General features: G+C 44.8%; 1 protein-coding gene across 1 annotated transcript in view; it reads right to left on the reverse strand.

The window, feature by feature from the left end:
- Nucleotides 1–1,459: 1,459 nt before the first annotated feature.
- The window catches only part of UBE2E1 (ubiquitin conjugating enzyme E2 E1), a 78,213-nt gene continuing 61,154 nt past the window's right edge, over nt 1,460–18,518 (reverse strand). Inside the window, exons 4-6 of the mRNA XM_082626046.1 lie at nt 5,347–5,479; nt 3,243–3,390; nt 1,460–2,216 (exon numbers count right to left, since the gene is read on the reverse strand). Of these exons, the coding sequence (XP_082482172.1) occupies nt 2,119–2,216; nt 3,243–3,390; nt 5,347–5,479 (379 nt within the window). The 3' untranslated portion in view covers nt 1,460–2,118. The remainder of the gene's footprint in view (nt 2,217–3,242; nt 3,391–5,346; nt 5,480–18,518) is intronic.

Consider the following 18,518-nt stretch of genomic DNA (forward strand, 5'->3'; position numbering starts at 1 on the left):
AGGTGGTGTAAATATGTTCCAGCTGGTTCCTCCTTCTGTAAGAAACTGCTGAACACTTACAGTGAAGCTTTCATTTCCCACAAGGCATACCATACCTTCTGGAGTGGTCTTCAAGTTAGTTAGGTATCTGAGTTTGCGCTATGGTTCTCTGAAGATTTGGGCAAGATCTGAGTAATGGGGCTGACTGTGCTGAGCAAGTTGACAGTATTGTAACTGTTAAGTCGGAAGCAAGCTACTTAGTGGTTTTGACTGTGAAAACAGTGAACTATTAGTTTTCAATATAAAGTGTGAGATAAACTGTCCAGCAAAGAAATTTTAAAACGTCTAGTAAATAGTAGTATCTTAAATACTCTTAAGGCGCGGTTCAGTGAATTCAAACTCACTTGGTGGGACCTCCCTGGGGGCACAGTGGTTAAGAATCCACCTGCCAATGCAGGGGACACGGGTTCAAGCCCTGGCCCGGGAAGATCCCACATGCCGCGGAGTAACTAGGCCCGTGCGCCACAGCTACTGAGCCTGCACTCTAGGGCCCGTGGGCCACAACTACTGAGCCCATGTTCCATAACTACTGAAGTCTGCGCACCTAGAGCCCGTGCTCTGCAACAAGAGAAGCCACCACAATGAGAAGCCCGCGCACAGCAATGAAGACCCAGTGCGGCCCCCCTCCCACAAAAAAAAATGTAAACCCAATTGGCTGAGTTCAGTGAGTGCAAGCCAAGAACTACTGTATATATATAAAGATAGAAAACTTACTTATATGGCGGCCGCACTAGCCGATTTAGATTTAAAATTTCTCATCATGTTTTTTTGGGTAAAACAATTGTCACTCAGATATGGTCAGGTCATTGCCTGCCTTCTCTCCCGGTGTTGGGCTTCTAGCTTTTTGTTTTGTTTTGTTTTGTTTTTACATAGATGGATAAATACTTTTACAGTTATTTTAAAATAATATAATAGATCCTGCAGTTTGCTCATCTGCTGAATGCAACTTAGATCCGTTAGTACACAAAGTGACCGTGTTCTTTTTAAATGCGTCATGAGAGTGCAGGTACCTCCGGCCTGGGCCCTGGATGAGCTTCTCTGGAGCAGGTGTGTGCGCCTAGGTCCTGCCAGGCTCCCTCCACTGTGGCGGGGGTGTTTCTCCATGAGAGCCCACTTCTCACGCACACACTTACCACCACAGTGCTTCCAAGTTGGAAAATGCTTTGACGAAGATACAGCGGAACTCTGCCTTTGGAAGATCATGAGTTAGATTATCTAACCTTCTCTAAGGCACCTATCCTGCAAGGCTGTTGGATAAATCCAGAGTAACGTACCAATCCTAACACATGTGCTGGGTAGACAACACCAGCGCGTTCAGTCTGCATTACCTCTAGGCTGTTTGAGTACCAAAGATCTATCAAGAAGAAAGAAACTACAAAAAAGGCAAAAGGAAGTAAATGAATACAGCAGCATTAGGTGGTGGTTTTAATATTGTTTATTAGCACAGTAACAAATGCAGACTTAGGCAGTCCACAACATAGAACCAATCCACTGAGCAACTCCTATTCCACTCCTTACAGTTAACAGCTTAAGGTATTTTACTACAGGTTTTCACAAGTCCTGATTCAAACCTCTTATCTTTTCACAAGAAAGGAGACTGGCATATAAAATAAAATACATAACTACTGATATTTCCTATATGGTGTCTTATAGCCATGTGTCCATTGTATATATATGAGATGACAGTCTCTAAAAGCTGTTAAATATCACTGTTCCCCTCCAAGAAGGGAAAAGAAATTCCAATTTTTTAAAACAAAAGACTGTATAGTCTTGAAAGGACTTTACATAAATGTGTGTAACCTGTACAAACTAAGCTGTTTCAGATTTACAGACTACAAGCAACTGAACCCAAACGTCTATTCTTCTCTGTACTGCATTTTTAAAAGTTGCTATTACCAATTCTGTCTACTGTAGCAAGATACCTTAAGTTACAACAAAATCTTAGGAAATAAGACTGAATAATATCTGTTATAGAAATACCCTACTCTTCACCAACGCCCACCCTCCCCCACCCCTTCAAAATCATAAGCAGCTCTCTCTGTGACAGACAAAGAATGTAGAGAATGGTGACGACCCAATTTATGTAGCGTATCTCTTGGTCCACTGTCTGGCCATTCTGTCATGTTCTGCTCTGTTGGTCATATACTGAGTGGCAATACTTCCCACCAAGGGGTCGGCTGGAAGAAAAGAATGTACGTTACTTCGAAGAAGGGAAAGGAACATTGTTAAGTTTCAGCAAATAAGCTAGTGACAGCTTGTGAGGAAATGGACAGAGTAGCTGTGATCAAACCACTCCACCATTTGGGATACTCTTCCTCCTGGACTTTAAAAAACAGCATGGATGCAGGGGGATCCTGATCCAGACAGAGAGGTCTGGGCCCGTCTCCTTAGTTCACTCCATCTCTCCCCCAACCCCCCCACCCCCCGCCATGGGAAGGGTTTTGCTCCTGCGTGTCAGGGCACGGAACGCACAAGGCCCTAGGCTGCAGTGAACGCCCAGCTGTGTTCACAGGACCTTCTGCTCGATGGCACCAGTTGTGACACGGAGCGCTGTCAAGTCCTCGGGGCCACTGCAAGCGAACGCTATTTACCTCTCTACCCTGTTGACCCGCAAAGACCCAAAGTTGCCAGGTCAAAGCCTGTACTTCCGATTAAGGACAGTGTTCCTCTGAAACCTAAATACAATCTTTAGTAATGAAATTTATATTTCTTTATCTAGGAAAAAAGTTTTTAGTAAGAGGAAATTAAGGCCCAGACGAAACCACAGTCTGGTAATCAGCAGAGAAACAACGCCACGTCAGTAAGCAGTTGTGGGCAGGTGATGAGCAGACCCGCAGGCAGAGGGCGGGTGACTCAACATTCACAAGTGTGTGTGCCGTTTCTGTATGGGAAACGGGAAAAAAGCGGGAGAGAACGAAGATGTAAAAACCTAAGGCAATCTTTTGTCAATCTTTTGTAAGTCTTCAGTTTATAACACCTTGTTGCTAGAACACATCAAGTAATGGTGAAGTCACTGCAGTTTTCACCTAGTAGATTGAACTCTTGATTAGAACTTTCTTTGAAAAGCAATGAGTTTTTGTCCCTTGAAAGCCCGTACAAAAATAAAATCTGAACTTTATCTTTAGAAAATCTTAGTTTAAGTGGAAAATAACCATTTTCCAGGTGAGGAGGAAAAAAACAAGGTAAAGAATTATTAACCTTACCAGGATTACAGTCTGTAAGAAGTGAGCAGATAGAAAGAAGGACTTTAGAAATGGTTAGTGCTGGACTCCAGTTATCTTTCAATATGTCCAAGCAAATAACTCCTTGACTGTTAATATTACAGTGATAGATTCTTGTCCGAAATGTAACCTAAAAAACAAGACAGTGTTAAATGAAATCTGAACAGCAAACAATGAAACTTTTTACTAAATTGCCTCTTCAATTAAATGGTCCTGAAAGAGACATTTGGTCTTTTAAAAAAGTGAATTATTTATTTATTTGTTTTGTTTTGTTTTGTTTTGTTTTGCGGTACGCAGGCCTCTCACTGTTGTGGCCTCTCCCGTTGTGGAGCACAGGCTCCAGACGCACAGGCTCAGTGGCCATGGCTTACGGGCCTAGCTGCTCCATGGCATGTGGGATCTTCCCGGACCAGGGCACAAACCCGTGTCCCCTGCATCGGCAGGCGGACTCTCAACCACTGCGCCACCAGGGAAGCCCAAACTGTTTTTAAAACAGTTTAAGGCTGATAAGAGTTAGGGTAAGAGACTATTTCATGAAATTGAGATTAGAAAGTGTTCACTGATACAGTCTCAGGGATTTTCAATTTCATTTAAAAAGTAATATCCATCAACAAAAAGCAAGGTAACCTCAATTTTTTTTTTAAATTGAAGTATAGTTGATTTACAATGCTGTGCTAATCTCTGCACAGCAAAGTGACTCAGTTATACATATATATATGTTGGGGTTTTTTTTGCGGTACGCAGGCCTCTCACTGTTGTGGCCTCTCCCGTTGCGGAGCACAGGCTCCGGACGCACAGGCTCAGCGGCCATGGCTCACGGGCCCAGCCGCTCCGCGGCATGTGGGATCTTCGCGGACTGGGGCACGAACCCATGTCCCCTGCATCGGCAGGCGGACTCTCAACCACTGCGCCACCAGGGAAGCCCCACGTTCTTTTTTTAATCCTCTTTTCCATTATGGTTTATCCCAGGAGATCGGATATAGTTCCCTGTATAGTTCTTGAATTCATCTTTAGCAGTTTTAATGTATTAAGTATTTTCCAAACGTTTCCAAGTTTGAACAGCTAATTGTTTGCTGACCTCTTGTGTTAGCTGGTAGTACTACATGGTCTCAAAGCAAGCTTTAGAATCTAATTCAAACAAACACAGTGGGTACATAAAGACAAAGTGCTTAGCAAACAATGATCACACACCGAAAAGGCTGAAAAATATATTTGAAGATGAGGTTTGTTTCTGCTTTTTCTGACCTTTATATATCAGATCTTGCAGATAATCGTGCCTACCTAAATCACAGAATTCACTTAAACAGAATCTCCACAGGTGAGGAGCTAGAAGTGGGTAAGGACCACAGCAGCAGACGAATCAACATCAGCCCCACGAACCTGGGTTACTTTGTCTGGTCTCCTACTTTTTATTTGTGAAATACACTGACTCATTCCAAAGTGAAAAAACCCTATCACTTTACCAGTTTTTTGTTTTTTTTTTTAAGCGACAGACTTGCGGTCGGTCACCTCTTGGGCTGCAATTGTACCTTTTTCCCTAGCAGTCCACCCCATCCCCAAGAAGAGGTTTTCCTTCCGACTGGGCGAATGAGAATCACGGTGTTGAGTGTTACAGGAGACAGTGACTGAGCAACCCCTGCCCATCCTAGATGAGAAAGCCCAAGCTTGGGGTCAGGATCTGAACAAGACCAAAAGATGACAAGGAATGGAATCCAAGGCTTTGTTTGGTAGGAGATTGTCTAATTGTTTTAGTGCGTGGATATTTTGACACCATTTTTATCTGTTCAGAAGCTTTTTCTGTTTAGTGGGAAATAGGAGATTATTTATAGGTTGCTGACTGTGTTACTACAAATATTAGCAGGATTTTAAGCCCCATCAAAACAAAGCACTTACTCTTAGAAATGGTCTTTGCCAAAAGAGGCAAAGTCAACCCAAAGAAGTGTTTTGTGTATGTTCAAGTGTACTTAGAGATTTGTCAAGATATAACAGAAATCTATTTATTTGTGATTAACAACTCAATTTTAAAAGCCTGAATAATCTTTCATGGGAGTATGTAAATTTCAGCATGAATCGGGGAATTTCTTACCTTTGGAGGCTTGAAGGGATATTCTGGTGTGAAAGTGATATCAAGGAAGAATACACCACCCTCATACACGGACCCTGGAGGCCCTAGGATGGTTGATCTCCATTCATAGATGTTATCGCCTTTGGGACCAGCACTGTGAAATAATACACCAGAAGGTGAGTAGATGGCGGGGCATCCCCATTTTTACAGTGTGTCCCCAAAAGGGGGAAAGGTCGCCTCTCCTTCCTTTTTGTTTAGTGTGTGGATTCTCTCCACAAAACACAGGTATCTTTCAGACAGGCCTCTGATGCAGGCCTCCAACAAGCCTTAGGTCAAGTATATGGTAAAAAAGGACGCTGAAACCAGTCTATGCCCGCTTAACTGTGAAGAAGCAAGAAACACCTCACTTCTCAAACCCTCTCTCCTTGATACATCGTAAGAAAATGTAAGCGTAAACGATACTTTACAAAAAGAGAAACACCTCTCAGCACACCAGAATTCATTAAATTAGTGACAAAGTTTTGCTCACGGCTACATCATCTTTGAGGACCATTTTAAGCACCAAAGCTTGGTTTCTGACCCTCTGACTGGGGCTCTTTCTTCCTCCTTGTTCTTGTTTCTCCATAATCTTACCCTAAAAGGAGTCCAACAGGTTGCAGGTCCTCTTTACAGCAGAAACCATGCTGGGTGGAGCAGGAGGGGGACAAAGTATCCGGTTACCAGTCATTCAGTTTTCGCTTCTGCACACATTAGATCCCGCAGTCAGGTTCTCTCTGCACGTTAAGCTACCCTCACCTGTGAGCTCAGCGCTCTAAACGCCTAGTGACACCGCAGCGCCCTCCCCCACAGCACTGTGTCGGCTCACAGGGTGCCCTGTAGTCAAGCACAGTAATACAAATACAAGCAAGGCCTCCGAGGGCTGCCTAGCACATCTGTCCACACAAGTAAGCGTAAAGCTCCGCTACCGAGAGAGAAGACGCGAGTCTGGGCGACGGTCTCGGTGCCGGTGCAGACACACCTGCCCGCAGCGCGGGGTAACGGGTAACGGCGTGGACAGCTTCACTTGAGACGCTCAAGCCTAACTGTTAACAGCCGCTTCGAGGACAGCAGTGTGTGTTGGCCAAACAACAAAAGGTCTTTGCCTGGAGAGGCCTGTAGATCCCAGTGGATACATAGCATAATTTCTACAGAGCAGGCAAGGCTCTCTTCAACACACGTATGGTGTGAACTGGATTCACTCCCCACACACTCACGGAAGGCCCACGCCTGACGCAGATGCTAGATGCCAAGGTTCCCTAACGCACAAAACAAGAACTGCTTGTCTTCAACATGCCCGCTGCTAACTGGTTAGAGATGGGGTTCAAGTCCTTCTAGGAGAAAGAGGAGATGAAGAGGAAGGGAGGGGGAAAAAAAAGGAAAAGAGAAAACCTACCTGTGGCCCTATACTTTCCTCAAACCCACCAGAGATTTTTTCCTTTCAACCTGAACTTTGGAGTGGGAGAAACCACAGCAACATAGGTTAGGGGAATGAGCTTGTAAAAGAGAACCAGAAGAAAACAAGTTCGGGGGGAAAACATGGTGTGGCAAAAAGGAGGGAGAAGATACGGACGAAGGATAGGGGCCAATGGGCAATGGGGAGGGTTAGGGCCCAAACTGGTCAAGAGGCAGAAAGCATTCGGACACTCACTGAGCACTTACTGGCTGTGTGACCTTGAGCAAGTTAGAGCACCCACCTCACAGGAATGTTCTGAGAACTAAAATACTGATAATATTGGGGGGGGGGCGTGACTATCTCTGCAGAACAACAGGCCCACAGTAATCTCCCATTAAATGGCAGCCGTCACCTCCGTTTCCAATTATCTGATGATTCCCACTGGCTCAAATACTACGGTCCCTGAATATCTCCTTGTGATGGGTATTCCCAACAACTATTAAAAACCTGTTTTACATGGGACAGATATGGGAAGAGAGCTCGTTTAATTAACACTGTCTCTAATATTAAGTCACACGTATATGCAGACACCAATCTTCGAGTTTAAAAAAAAAAGACGACTTCCCGACTTCCGATTCTGCATGACATCTGACCACAGTTCTCACAAGGTGCAAGGTAGGGAGTGCTCCTAACCCACCCTCTCCCTCTAAAAACATGCAGTAACCCCTCCAAGTGAAAGGATACAACTGATTGCTGCTGCTTCATAGCCTGAGATTAGAACTGGTCCTTGGGCATCTGAAGTTTGCTGACCTGCTTATATGTTTGCATCCAGCATATGTACTTGAACAGAAAGTCTACAAACCATGGCTGATGCAGCTATGATACCTGATTACCAGACTGGAGTTAACTGAAAAGTGGACTAAGCAGATGAAGATGACCCTGACACAGAGGCTGCAGATAAAAAGACAAACTATTCTCTCTTATCCAACTAGATAAGAACTCACGGTATCTAAGACTTAAAGGCAAGAGGCTATCATTTACTGTAAACCCCTCTTCTTACAGATGAGGAACCAAGGCCAAGAGCAGAAGCTAGGCCATCCAAAACACTAGCGCATCAGCAGCCATACTGTTTTCCTCAGTCAGCCTGGTGATGCTAAGAGACCCAGAAAAAAATAACAGTAAAGTCAGTCCAACCCTGGTGGGGACATGTTCGCATAGGCCCAATTCTGCTGGCCCCTTAGTACAGAAAAAAGATAAAAGAAGAACAAAGGTCTAACAACATGCCACTACAAGCAGATTTTATGACTGTACAGAAATTTCATCATCAAAATAATCTATGGAACTTCAAAAATTACAGATTCCTGACCTTTAAGCCCAGGCCTCCTGAGCTTAAACCCGAGAATCTACATATTTAAAAAGCTCCTCTGGGGACCTTTGAGCAGGTGGTCTGCATTTGGGACCCCCTTGTACAGGTCACTGGGAGTAGGACAACCAGTTGAGAATGCGAGCTTTAACTTTTCACGCTTGTCACCTGTGATACAGCTAGAAATCCAAATCAAGATCGCTACTTGTTTGTAATCAGCTTTCAGTTCAGGTGTGAACCTTCCTGAAAGTTCAGAAAAAAGTATGGAGAAAGAGAGTTCAAGAATCAAGTACACAGCATAAGCTTCAAAAAAGTGGAGAATGAAGGTGGGTTATAGTAAGAAAAATAATGAGTGAAATAATATCAAATGTAGTTGAAATGCTAAAGCTTTGGAAAAGATTCAACAGCATAGATCCCTAACCTGTGGGTCCTCAACCAGGAGGCTTGGAAGTTACTGTGAGGGGTCTGAGAACCCACTGGAAAGACCAAGCAACGCTGCCTGAATAAAAACTTCAGCTATTCATTCTAAGGCTGTTACTGGATGAATTCACGTAGCTTTCTGTCTTATGCATTTTCTTAATCACAGAATAAAACAAAAATTATGATATGGGGCCTGCAAAACTTTTGCTTTTTTTTCTTCCTTCCAATTCTCACTGGAAAAGTTAGGCTCTACTTGTCCAGAAGGTGGGTAGACACAGACCCATGGCAGGGGGCGGGGGGCACGGGAGGGGGTGAGAGGGCAGAAGTCCCCGGCTCTCAGAAGGCCACTGTCAGGGAGAAGCTACATGAGGCTGTTCCGGGGGAAGTGTGTCCAAGCACCCCACCCCTTCCTCCATAGAGTGACTGACTGGACCCCTCAGGTGGTCAGCATATGCCTCCCCCTGCCTTCCGTCTCCCTCCCTGTAACAGAAGATACTTCTGGTTTCACAATAAGAAACGTAACTCCAATTTTAAATACCGGTTGAGGTATTCTAATCAGTCTAAGTGATCAGAAGGGGTGGAAACTTCTGAATTGGGAGATGGGGGGACTGAATTTAAGGCATTAAGGAAAGATGGGAACAACAACAAAAAATACACCTCCCTGTTTGGAGACAGTGAAACCCAACTGTGATTGGAATCTCTGCAGGCAGCTGAGACTGAGAAGGGAAAACGAGCCCATGCCTTTGCCTTCCAGATTCTGTTAAACAGGGACATAACGTTTATCTGCAACACAAACACTTTTCAAAAGAACTCCCTGGTGGTCCAGTGGTTAGGACTCCGCGCTTTTACTGCCGAGGGTCGGGGTTCAATCCCTGGTCGCCGAACAGCCAAGAAAAAAAAAAAGTGTAACACACAGAACTCTTATACAAGGCAAAAAGAAAGAGAACTGTGCCCTGAATTCTGTTTTTTCCCTTCTGGTCAAAATAAATACAGCCGCAGTAAACATTTTAAGAAAAATGATAGTAACTTTTGACACAGTATTTTCTTATTTCTGTAGTGGTTTCTGACGCCCTACGGACCCATCAACAGTGGGAGCGGGGGAGTATGAAGCCCACCGGCTGGCAGGCACTCACCGTGGTCCAGGCCTCCCGCCTTCGAGAGCCTCCCCGCAGTGAGCGCTGGGAAGGGCCATTACACGCTGCAGCTCTCCTGTCTCCCAGATACTCTCTGGGGAGCTACACGAAGCACAGAGCTGCTGACGGGTGTAACTAACGCTTAGCACATATGGTCCTAAATAGAATCTGAACAGTATAAAAAGTAATTAACACAAGTCATTTAAGGTATCATCCAAAGAAATTAATAAAACCAACTCTTAAAAACTGTCATTAGAGCAGTCTAACTACTGGCATCTAATGTGCCCTCTGGACCGACTTCTCCAAGAAAACTGCATAAGCCAACGTTTAAGCTTCATTTTGTTTTGTCTTAAAATCATGCTTTTCTCGGTCCTCCCCCATTCCCATCCTCAATATTAGTTTATTAAAAACTTGGCTTCCATTTCAACAGTTAGAAACCAAAGTTGCACTTCAGTTTTCAAAAGGTATCACCGATTTCTTATAAAGAATATCCTGAAAGCAGGCAAAAATTATAATCGATTTTAAGAAATGGTATTTCTACCTGATCAATTTTTTAATTGTTATTGGGAGAGATGACCCTTGCTTACAAACATAGAAAACCCTAACTCAGATGTTCTTTTAGGCATAATCCTGAAAGACGACTTAGTTACCTAGTCTCACACCCCAGGAAAAAGTGAGGGATGAGAGGTCCGGAGACAGAAAGATAAGAAACATGCCGCAGGCGAGCGTGTGGCCGGCAGCAGCAGGCCGGGAACGTGTGCCCCGAGAAAGGGGCGAGGCTCAGGATCAGCCGGTTGGCAGCTCAGCTCTTCCCACCTAAAAACCCCAAGTACTCCCTGCTATCATCCCGCAGTACAATGAGTAACGTTTCATAAAAACAAAGAACTGGCACTTGGAGTATCCAACGATCGTCCCCAGGAAACGGGATGCGGCAGAGACTGTGGACTGGCTAGTCCATGTGTCTTTCCTCCTCTTCTTTGTAGGAGCGACATGATAAAGCACAACTAGTTGCTTATGTGAAGTGCGTCACTCACGTCACAACATCCCCCAAATCCCCCCATTTCAACAGTAGCCTCAGAGCAGTGGTTCCCCACTGGGGGCGATGCTGCCCCCGAGGCAGTGTTGGGTGTCACAATAGGACGGGGCGCGGGGGGCGCTACGGGCACCTTGTGGGTAGATGCTAGATGCTGCTCAACATCCTACGATGCCCCGGAGAGCCCCCGCAATATAGAATTCTCTTGGCCAAAATGTCAACAGCGCCAAGGCTGAGAATCCTGCCTTAGAGAAAATGTGCCCGAAATCAGATAGGAAAGAGAAGAGCTTCAGCTTGAACCCCTGCTGTCAGACTCCAGTGCCCACCCTCTGATCTCTGCCCCACTGCTCAGTGCCTGGTACAGAAAAAAACATTCAATTTATATGGCTGTCATTATTATAAAAGTTAGATTTGCGGGACTTCCCTGGTGGTTAGGATTCGGCGCTTTCACTGCCGTGGCCCGGGTTCCATCCCTGGTCGGGGGAACTGAGATCCCGAAAGGCAAAGGCAGGCGCAGCTCAGCCAACACAAAACAAAATAAAACCAAAAAAAGTTAGATTTGCACGTGTTCTAGTGTTCTATAGACCCTTGCTACTCAAAATGTGGTCCCTGAACAAAGCAACACCAGCGTCCCCTGGGTGTTTGTTAGAAATTCAGACTCTCAGACTCCACCCCAGACCTAAGGCAGCAGAATTTGCATTTTAACAAAGTCTCCAAATGATGCCTGACCGCATTAAAGCTTGAGAAGCCAGCTACGGAGAAACGAAGTGGCAATGAACAGCAACTCTACTTTCCAATCTTCTAGACTTAGATGACCATTTATTTGTATTACCTTCTCTGTCTGTAATTCTGTGCAGTAAGAAACAAGTATTAACCCTGGTGATGCCTTGCTCTGTTAAGACTGTAAAATCAATACCATACACACAGAACTTAGAAAATGCTTACAGGAAGAGATCCACAATCGAATCTACACTCCCCACAACAAAGCACACTACTCAAACCCCATTCTTAATTTACTCTCCTTTTCCTAAGAAATTCAAGAAGAATATGATAAAATAGCATGAATCTATTTTATCAATTTACCAGAGGGAATCCTCATCTCCCACAACTACCTCTCAACAGACAGACGCTCTAGGGAATGAAAGCCGCCTTCTCTGTGAGATCTGCTTAACACACCCAGAGGAATTTTATAAAAACAAAACCAAAAACTGTGCTGTCCTGAGCATCCCTTCATAAAACAGTAACCACGTAACGTAGAAGTGAGTGGCAGGAGGAACGTGAAAGGTCAGCAAATCTCACTGCAGTGACCAGCAGGCTAGTGACGTGGCCTGGTCAGCGCTATGAAAAACTGGGGCACTCCCCTGTGCATCCTTCCTGGTAGCTCTGAGAGGCCTCCTCACACAAGCACAAGGCAGGGCTGCTTCGTACACACCGTTCTGGCTACTGTCCCTCATAAAGAACTTTCAGGCCAAGGGCCAACCTAAAGTACTCCCCAGAAAAGCTGGTGCCCATGTGGGTAAGATCTCACATCAGTGGTATCCTGTGTGTCTAGGCAGTTACTCTGGAACAGAGTGGGTCCATATAGGGGGTACGTTTTCCTACATATGGGAGGGAAACGAACTCAAACTCAGGATCGAAAACAACACGATCCATGTCCACCAGAAAGCTTTCCCACAAAGCCCCCCAAAGTCCTGTTCTCAGAAGAGAACAGATTTGTCTGTGGATTATTTACACAGACTGCTACAGCTATGTGGGTGCACCACCTCTCTTACAACAGATTGTAAGTCTCTAGAGATCAGTAATTTCCCACACATACTACAGGTTTGTATGCCTGATAGTGATTAACAGTGTTTAATTAGCTGGTCAAAATATGTACCACTGTTTAAGGTTAAAGGACGACATTTCCAAATTAGGTGAAATAACAAAACACCACGAAAGCTCAATCCTGCCCAGCTAGCCGTTCAATTATAGTTTTATCTTACACAACTGCTTTAGAAAAAAGCAACAGGTCCTCTGGAAATTCACATTCCAATATTGAAAAAAAAATCAGATGCACATAAAGACACAATTTTTAAAAGAAAATTAGTTAAAACTAGTTTCAAGATAATTTGAAAGAGACTCCCTTAAGGATAGAGAAAGAACTGCAGACCTAAAAATCCATGGCCCTCAGGGGTTCCTTACTCCCAACGAGGGACGGCTGAGTCACGAGAGTTTTTAGTTAACTGAGCCAAGAATCGCGCTTTAACTTCTGAACTACGGGGTATAGAGTGCGGGGTAGGTAGCGAGCAAGTGAAATGATAAACTAGTCCCAAGTCAAGGGACTAAAACATCAGACTGGGGCGGGGGGGGGCGGCGGCGGGGAGAACAACACATAGGAAAGAGCGCAGAGCATTAAAAGATCAGCACGCCCCGTGTCTCAAAAGCCATGTTCCTATACAACGTTAAACAGGTAGCTAATTCAGGATTAAAGTGGATCAACCAATAGCTCTTTTCTGCAGGAGCCACACAAGCCTGACTTAGAACAATTCTAATTTGTTTTTTTTTCCCCAGAGAAGTAAGAGAAATGGTCAGAGCAGGTCCAGTTCTAAGGCTATTACTCCTCTATTGCCACTAAAAGAAGCCTTAGAGTCACGTGGCCGAGTCCTGAGTTTTCAGGTGCAGTGCTTACATCAGCATATACTGATGTAAAACTGCTAAGTGAGTACCGCTGACCCTTGAACAACACGAGCTTTAACTGTGAGGGTCCACTTATGTGTGTATTTTTTTCAATCAATATATTCAAAAAATCTGTGGGGGTTTGCGACAATTTGAAAAAACTCGCAGCCGAACTGCATAGCCTAGAAATATCGAAAAAATTAAGGAAAACTTAGGCATGTCATGAAGGCATAAAATGTCTATACACATACAACATACAAAATACGTGTTGATCGATGTTGATGCTATTGGTAAGGCTTCTGGTCACCAGCAGGCTATTAGTAGTTGGGTTTTGGGGGGAGTCGAACGTTATACTTGGGACCCCCAACCACTGCGCTATTCAAGGGGCAACTGTAAACAGAAACCAGTTATTAGTCTGGCTCTTACGCTCATCAGTCCACAGGGTCTACTAAGCACAATCAGCTCGCCTGTCGGGACGGTAAGTGTATTGTGGGTAAATGAGAGGCAGCTGGGGGGAAGGAGAGCCTCTCGTTTAGACTTTTGGGGGGATAAGGCGCACTTGTTAACACCTGTACCCCCCCCCCACTTTAGTGCTGATCCTCAAAAGCAACAGTGCCACAAGGAAGAGCTATTTAAAGGACAACAAAGTTCTCAACAAAGAACTTACCAGGTTCTACTCAATTCCAAGAACAGATTCTAGAACACATCTTTGGCTACAGAGCTCTCTCCCATAAAGGTTTCCCATCCACTCACACTCGTCACCTTCTGTGCAGGCTCCACTCTGCAGCTGCTGGCCACCTCCGACTGCAGGTGGGCAAGCAGGGGACGGCCTCACAGCAGGCAACGTGGGCAGTGACGTCAAGTGGAAGCGCTCACGACACGAGGCTCGCCACCCACCAGAGACAGACCTGCCTCAACTATCCTGCTGCAGGGGGTTTTTTTGGGTCGCTTATCACGTGGTGTGAATTATATAGTTATTTTATTGTCTGATAAAGCTTTTATTTAATAATAATTTAAAATTTTTACTGTCCTTTAAAGTGTTCCACTTTGGACGGTACACGGTTAATCAACGTATGCGGGGATCTCAGACCACATTCCTGCACCAGCCCATCAGTCTGGAGCGGACTCCCCCGCGGTCCCCTACCTCTAGCAATCCTGCCGCTGGGTCTTCATCCTCAACCTGCACCCTCTTTCCGGGACTTTGAGTAAAACACCCCAAGCAGGTGTTCCCCATCCTAGGTCCAGCCCCTACCTCTTCCCTCAGCACAGAACCCAGGTGGGTTTGGAGGGTAAAAACGCCTTCAGCTCGAGCTGGTGTTGACATCATCAGGCAAAAGACTAGATCGGCAGTTTCCCCGAGACCCCTTCAACAGGCCCACAGGGCACGACTACTTTCCTAATTCTAACACATGACTGGCCTTTTTTTCCCTCTCTATCTCTCCCATTTGCACCGTGAAGTTTTCCTGAGACTACATGAGGGGTGATACGGGGACAGTCTGAATGCAGAAGCAGATAGGGTAATCCAGCTGTTTTCTCAAGTCAGACATTAAAGCAATTTGCAAATGTGTAAAACAGTGTCACTCTTCTAGGTTTTTTTAGATATGGAAAATAGAGTTATATGTGAACCTGTCTTTTATGATTTTTAAATGAACTATTAAAATTTTTAATGTTTCAGCTATAATTTTGAATGCAGTAAAAATCCGTAATTATTAACCACATAAACAAGAGCTTTGTTGCTGTTCGTAATAATTTTTAAGAATGCAACAGGGTCCTGAAACTTTTTAAAAAGTTTGGGAACTGCTGGGTAGATTATTTTAAAATAATATTAGCACAATTGGCTAACCACTAAAATAAGTGTTTGACTCTTACGCCCATCAGATATTTAAAAAACAAAACAAAACAAAACAGAAAACACCCTAAGAGCTTTCAACAGGAACTAGAAAGCAACGTGAGAGAGGAGTCTGCTACATGGGGCCGGCCCCTCTCAACCTGCCGCCCTGCACAGAGGCCGCCAGCGTCTCACGCACAGCCTCCTGCCTCGCGGTTCCGGCTCCGGTCCACTCCCAGCTGCCCGTCTGTGTCTCGGTGCCTAAAAGCTGCTCGGTCGGGGCCAGCAGGCAGGAAGCGCAGCTAAGTAACAACCTGTGGCGCTTGTACAACACAATCCACCCATCCTCTGACACCGCTCCCGGCGGCGGAGTCCAATTCCCCTCCCTCTGAAGAGGGCCGGTCAGAGTGACAGCTAAGTGGCATAGCAAGACTCCCCAAGCTGGTCCTTTCTTTTGGTGGTGAGACCCCCTCCGCTGCAGCTGTCGGGCACTCCCTCTGTGCACCTAGGAAACCCTGAACTACTGGGCACCTGAACACTGGGGACGCTGTGGACAAACCGCAGCAGGCACGGGAAGCCTGGGAAGGCTCGGTGTCCCAGCCCTCAGGCCCCGAGCCTCCACAGCCCGGCCCGACGGCCGTCAGGAAGCCTGCAGACGCCTCCAAGGTTATGACACATGCTGGTAGCTGTTTCACAGGGCTTAGTTTGCGATGTTCTCGTAAGGCAGGAATAAACCACTGAACACTTCTCAAGAGCAGCCTCAGCCATCGGCGGAGTGCTGGCTGGGACAGTTCTCCAGCGTCCCCTTCGGCACCCGCACGATGGGAGCTGGCAAGGAGGCGTCCGTCCTTCACGGCAGTCTTTCCTTCCATCTCACTCCCCACCTCTACCTCTGTTCCTTACACTACAAAAACTACTCGCGTTTGAACTCTCATCTCAAGAGTCTCCTTCTGCGGGAACCAAGGCTGAGACACCAATGAAGTTACACACACACACAGGGAAAGATGAACATACGTGACTACACAAAAACCGAAGACCCTTAAGAGAAAGATGTCATCAACAGTTTATCAAAGGCTGGGGGTAGATGTCTGCAGGACGTGATTGAGGGTTAATATCCTGACTTAGGGAAAACGTTGAACATACTAACAGCAATGGATGAAAGTACACAGGCATTTCTCAAAAGAAACCCGTATGGCCAATAAACAAACTGTCAATCTTGCTTAGACTCAAAGAAATGCAAATTAAACATGAGACACATTTTACCTGTAAGGACTGGCAAAAATTTAAAACACTGAAAATCTTCTGTGTTAACTGTATGAGGAAACAGGCACTCTCTTCCACTGTCTGTGGGACAGTAAATTAGTAGTTCTTTTAGACTGTGATTAGGTATAAGATATTCAAATATAAATCCAGTATACCCTTTGACACAGAGATTCTGCTTCTCAGAACTTAACCTAAGGAAATAACTGGACATGTGCACATGGCTATAGTATTAGGATATTTATAAGAACCTTATGTATGAATAAGAAAAAATCTGGAACGAGCTGAATTATCACTAGGAGATAGGTTAAATAAATCGTGGTACAAGCATATAATGGTACAGTCTACAGCTCTTAAATGAGATGAAGTATGCATCCTGAACAGGGTTTAAGGAAATCCATAATGTACATAACTGAAAAAGCAGGTTCCATAACAGTATGTAAAGCAATCTCATTTTTATAAGACATACCATACAACCAAACTGTTAATAGTGTTAAATACTGTTAAAACCTGCAGGATGAGAGACAGGGGATTTATTTTCTCCTTTAAACAGATCTAAATTACTGGGATTTTAAAAAACGATCATCTTTAACTTTCATGATTACAGTGTATTACCGTTCTACAAAGGGTAGAAGAAATGGAATCTAACCCACCTAGTAACAGAGAAAGTAAGAGAGAAGGCAAGTAACCGTGGTTACCCTGGGGTAAACAGGGTTTCTGAGGAGAAAGCGAGCCCTTTAAGGGTTTAGGGGATGGAGGTCCTCCATCTGGGCTACTGAGGCCCAGTTTCCAGAGCCTGTGGTTTAGAACAGAGTCGTGGAGAGGAGACTTCAGACGAATTCACTCCTGCTCTTCAGAGCCCAAGGGCACTTTCCACAGGGACCCACTGACTTACTGCACCTTCGGGTGAAGATGTAAAATAGTCTTTCACAGGAAATGCCTGGGAGCGCTCCTGCCTCCAACTTACAGCCCTATGACAGAGGCCTCCCCTGACCTTCAGCTTGGAGACGGGTGGGCACCGCCAGCCTGTCCTCCTCCCTCCTCTCTTCAACTCAGGGGCTCCTTCCTAGCCTCTCCTCTGCACCGCGCTCCTAACCAGGAGCTGAGAGACAGTTCAGCGAGAGATTACACACACCCTCCAGCAGTGTAAACCAAAGCAGCTCACATACACACCAACAGCAGGAAGCAAACACTTTTCAGATCAAGGCAGGCGGATCTGACAGACCACTCGGCATACACATTACCACATACCAACTGTTAGCTCAGATGATCTGTTCAATTTACCTAAATATCTATCTAAGTGCTCAGTTTACCTAAAGAGTCAAAACATGAAAGACTCTGAAGTGGGTGGATTTAACTGTATGCAAAGTACTCCTCAAGGAAGTAGACAGAAATTTATCCAAGGATAATAAGCAAAATAATGTTTGAATTCAATTCCCCAGAATTTATTAGGTATCAGTTTGGTCTAACCTAATATATGCACATTTAAAATTCCACTCCAAGAACCAACATAAATCAAAAGCAGAAAAATACCCAACATTTGCAGAGAAACATATCATTTCCACAATTCTTTCATAAACTCTGACTTTTTCGATCTTTACCCAAACCTTTTGTATCAGGAAAGGTAGCATTGTCCCCATTTTAAAGATGGGGAAACAGATTCAGGAGGTTAAGTGATGTGCCTGTACAAAGTTCTAAAGCTAGAAAGCCACAGTTCTGGCCAATGCAATCCAGGCTTTCCTACATTGATATTCTTTCCACTACACCCATGGAGCTTCTGATAAAATTATCTGTCTTCAGACTCACCACCAATTTCATGTAATCACATTTACTAGTCTGCCTCTCCTACCTTATTATTTTATTTCTCTTTCGCATTTGGATGGAGGCTGGAATTAAACAGGAACAAGAAAATCTTGTGATCTAAGAGGTGTTATTAAAATTTCTTAAAGCAAAAATTGATTCACTTTATTTGTAGAAATGAATTAACTGGAAATACATACACACCACACAGTACCTACTTAGTGTGGAGAGAGGGGATTTTGCTGATGACGTGACAACTCCAAAAATGA

Source organism: Mesoplodon mirus, assembly GCF_964341445.2.
Source record: "Mesoplodon mirus genome assembly, chromosome: 6".
Taxonomy (NCBI): Eukaryota; Metazoa; Chordata; class Mammalia; order Artiodactyla; family Ziphiidae; genus Mesoplodon; species Mesoplodon mirus.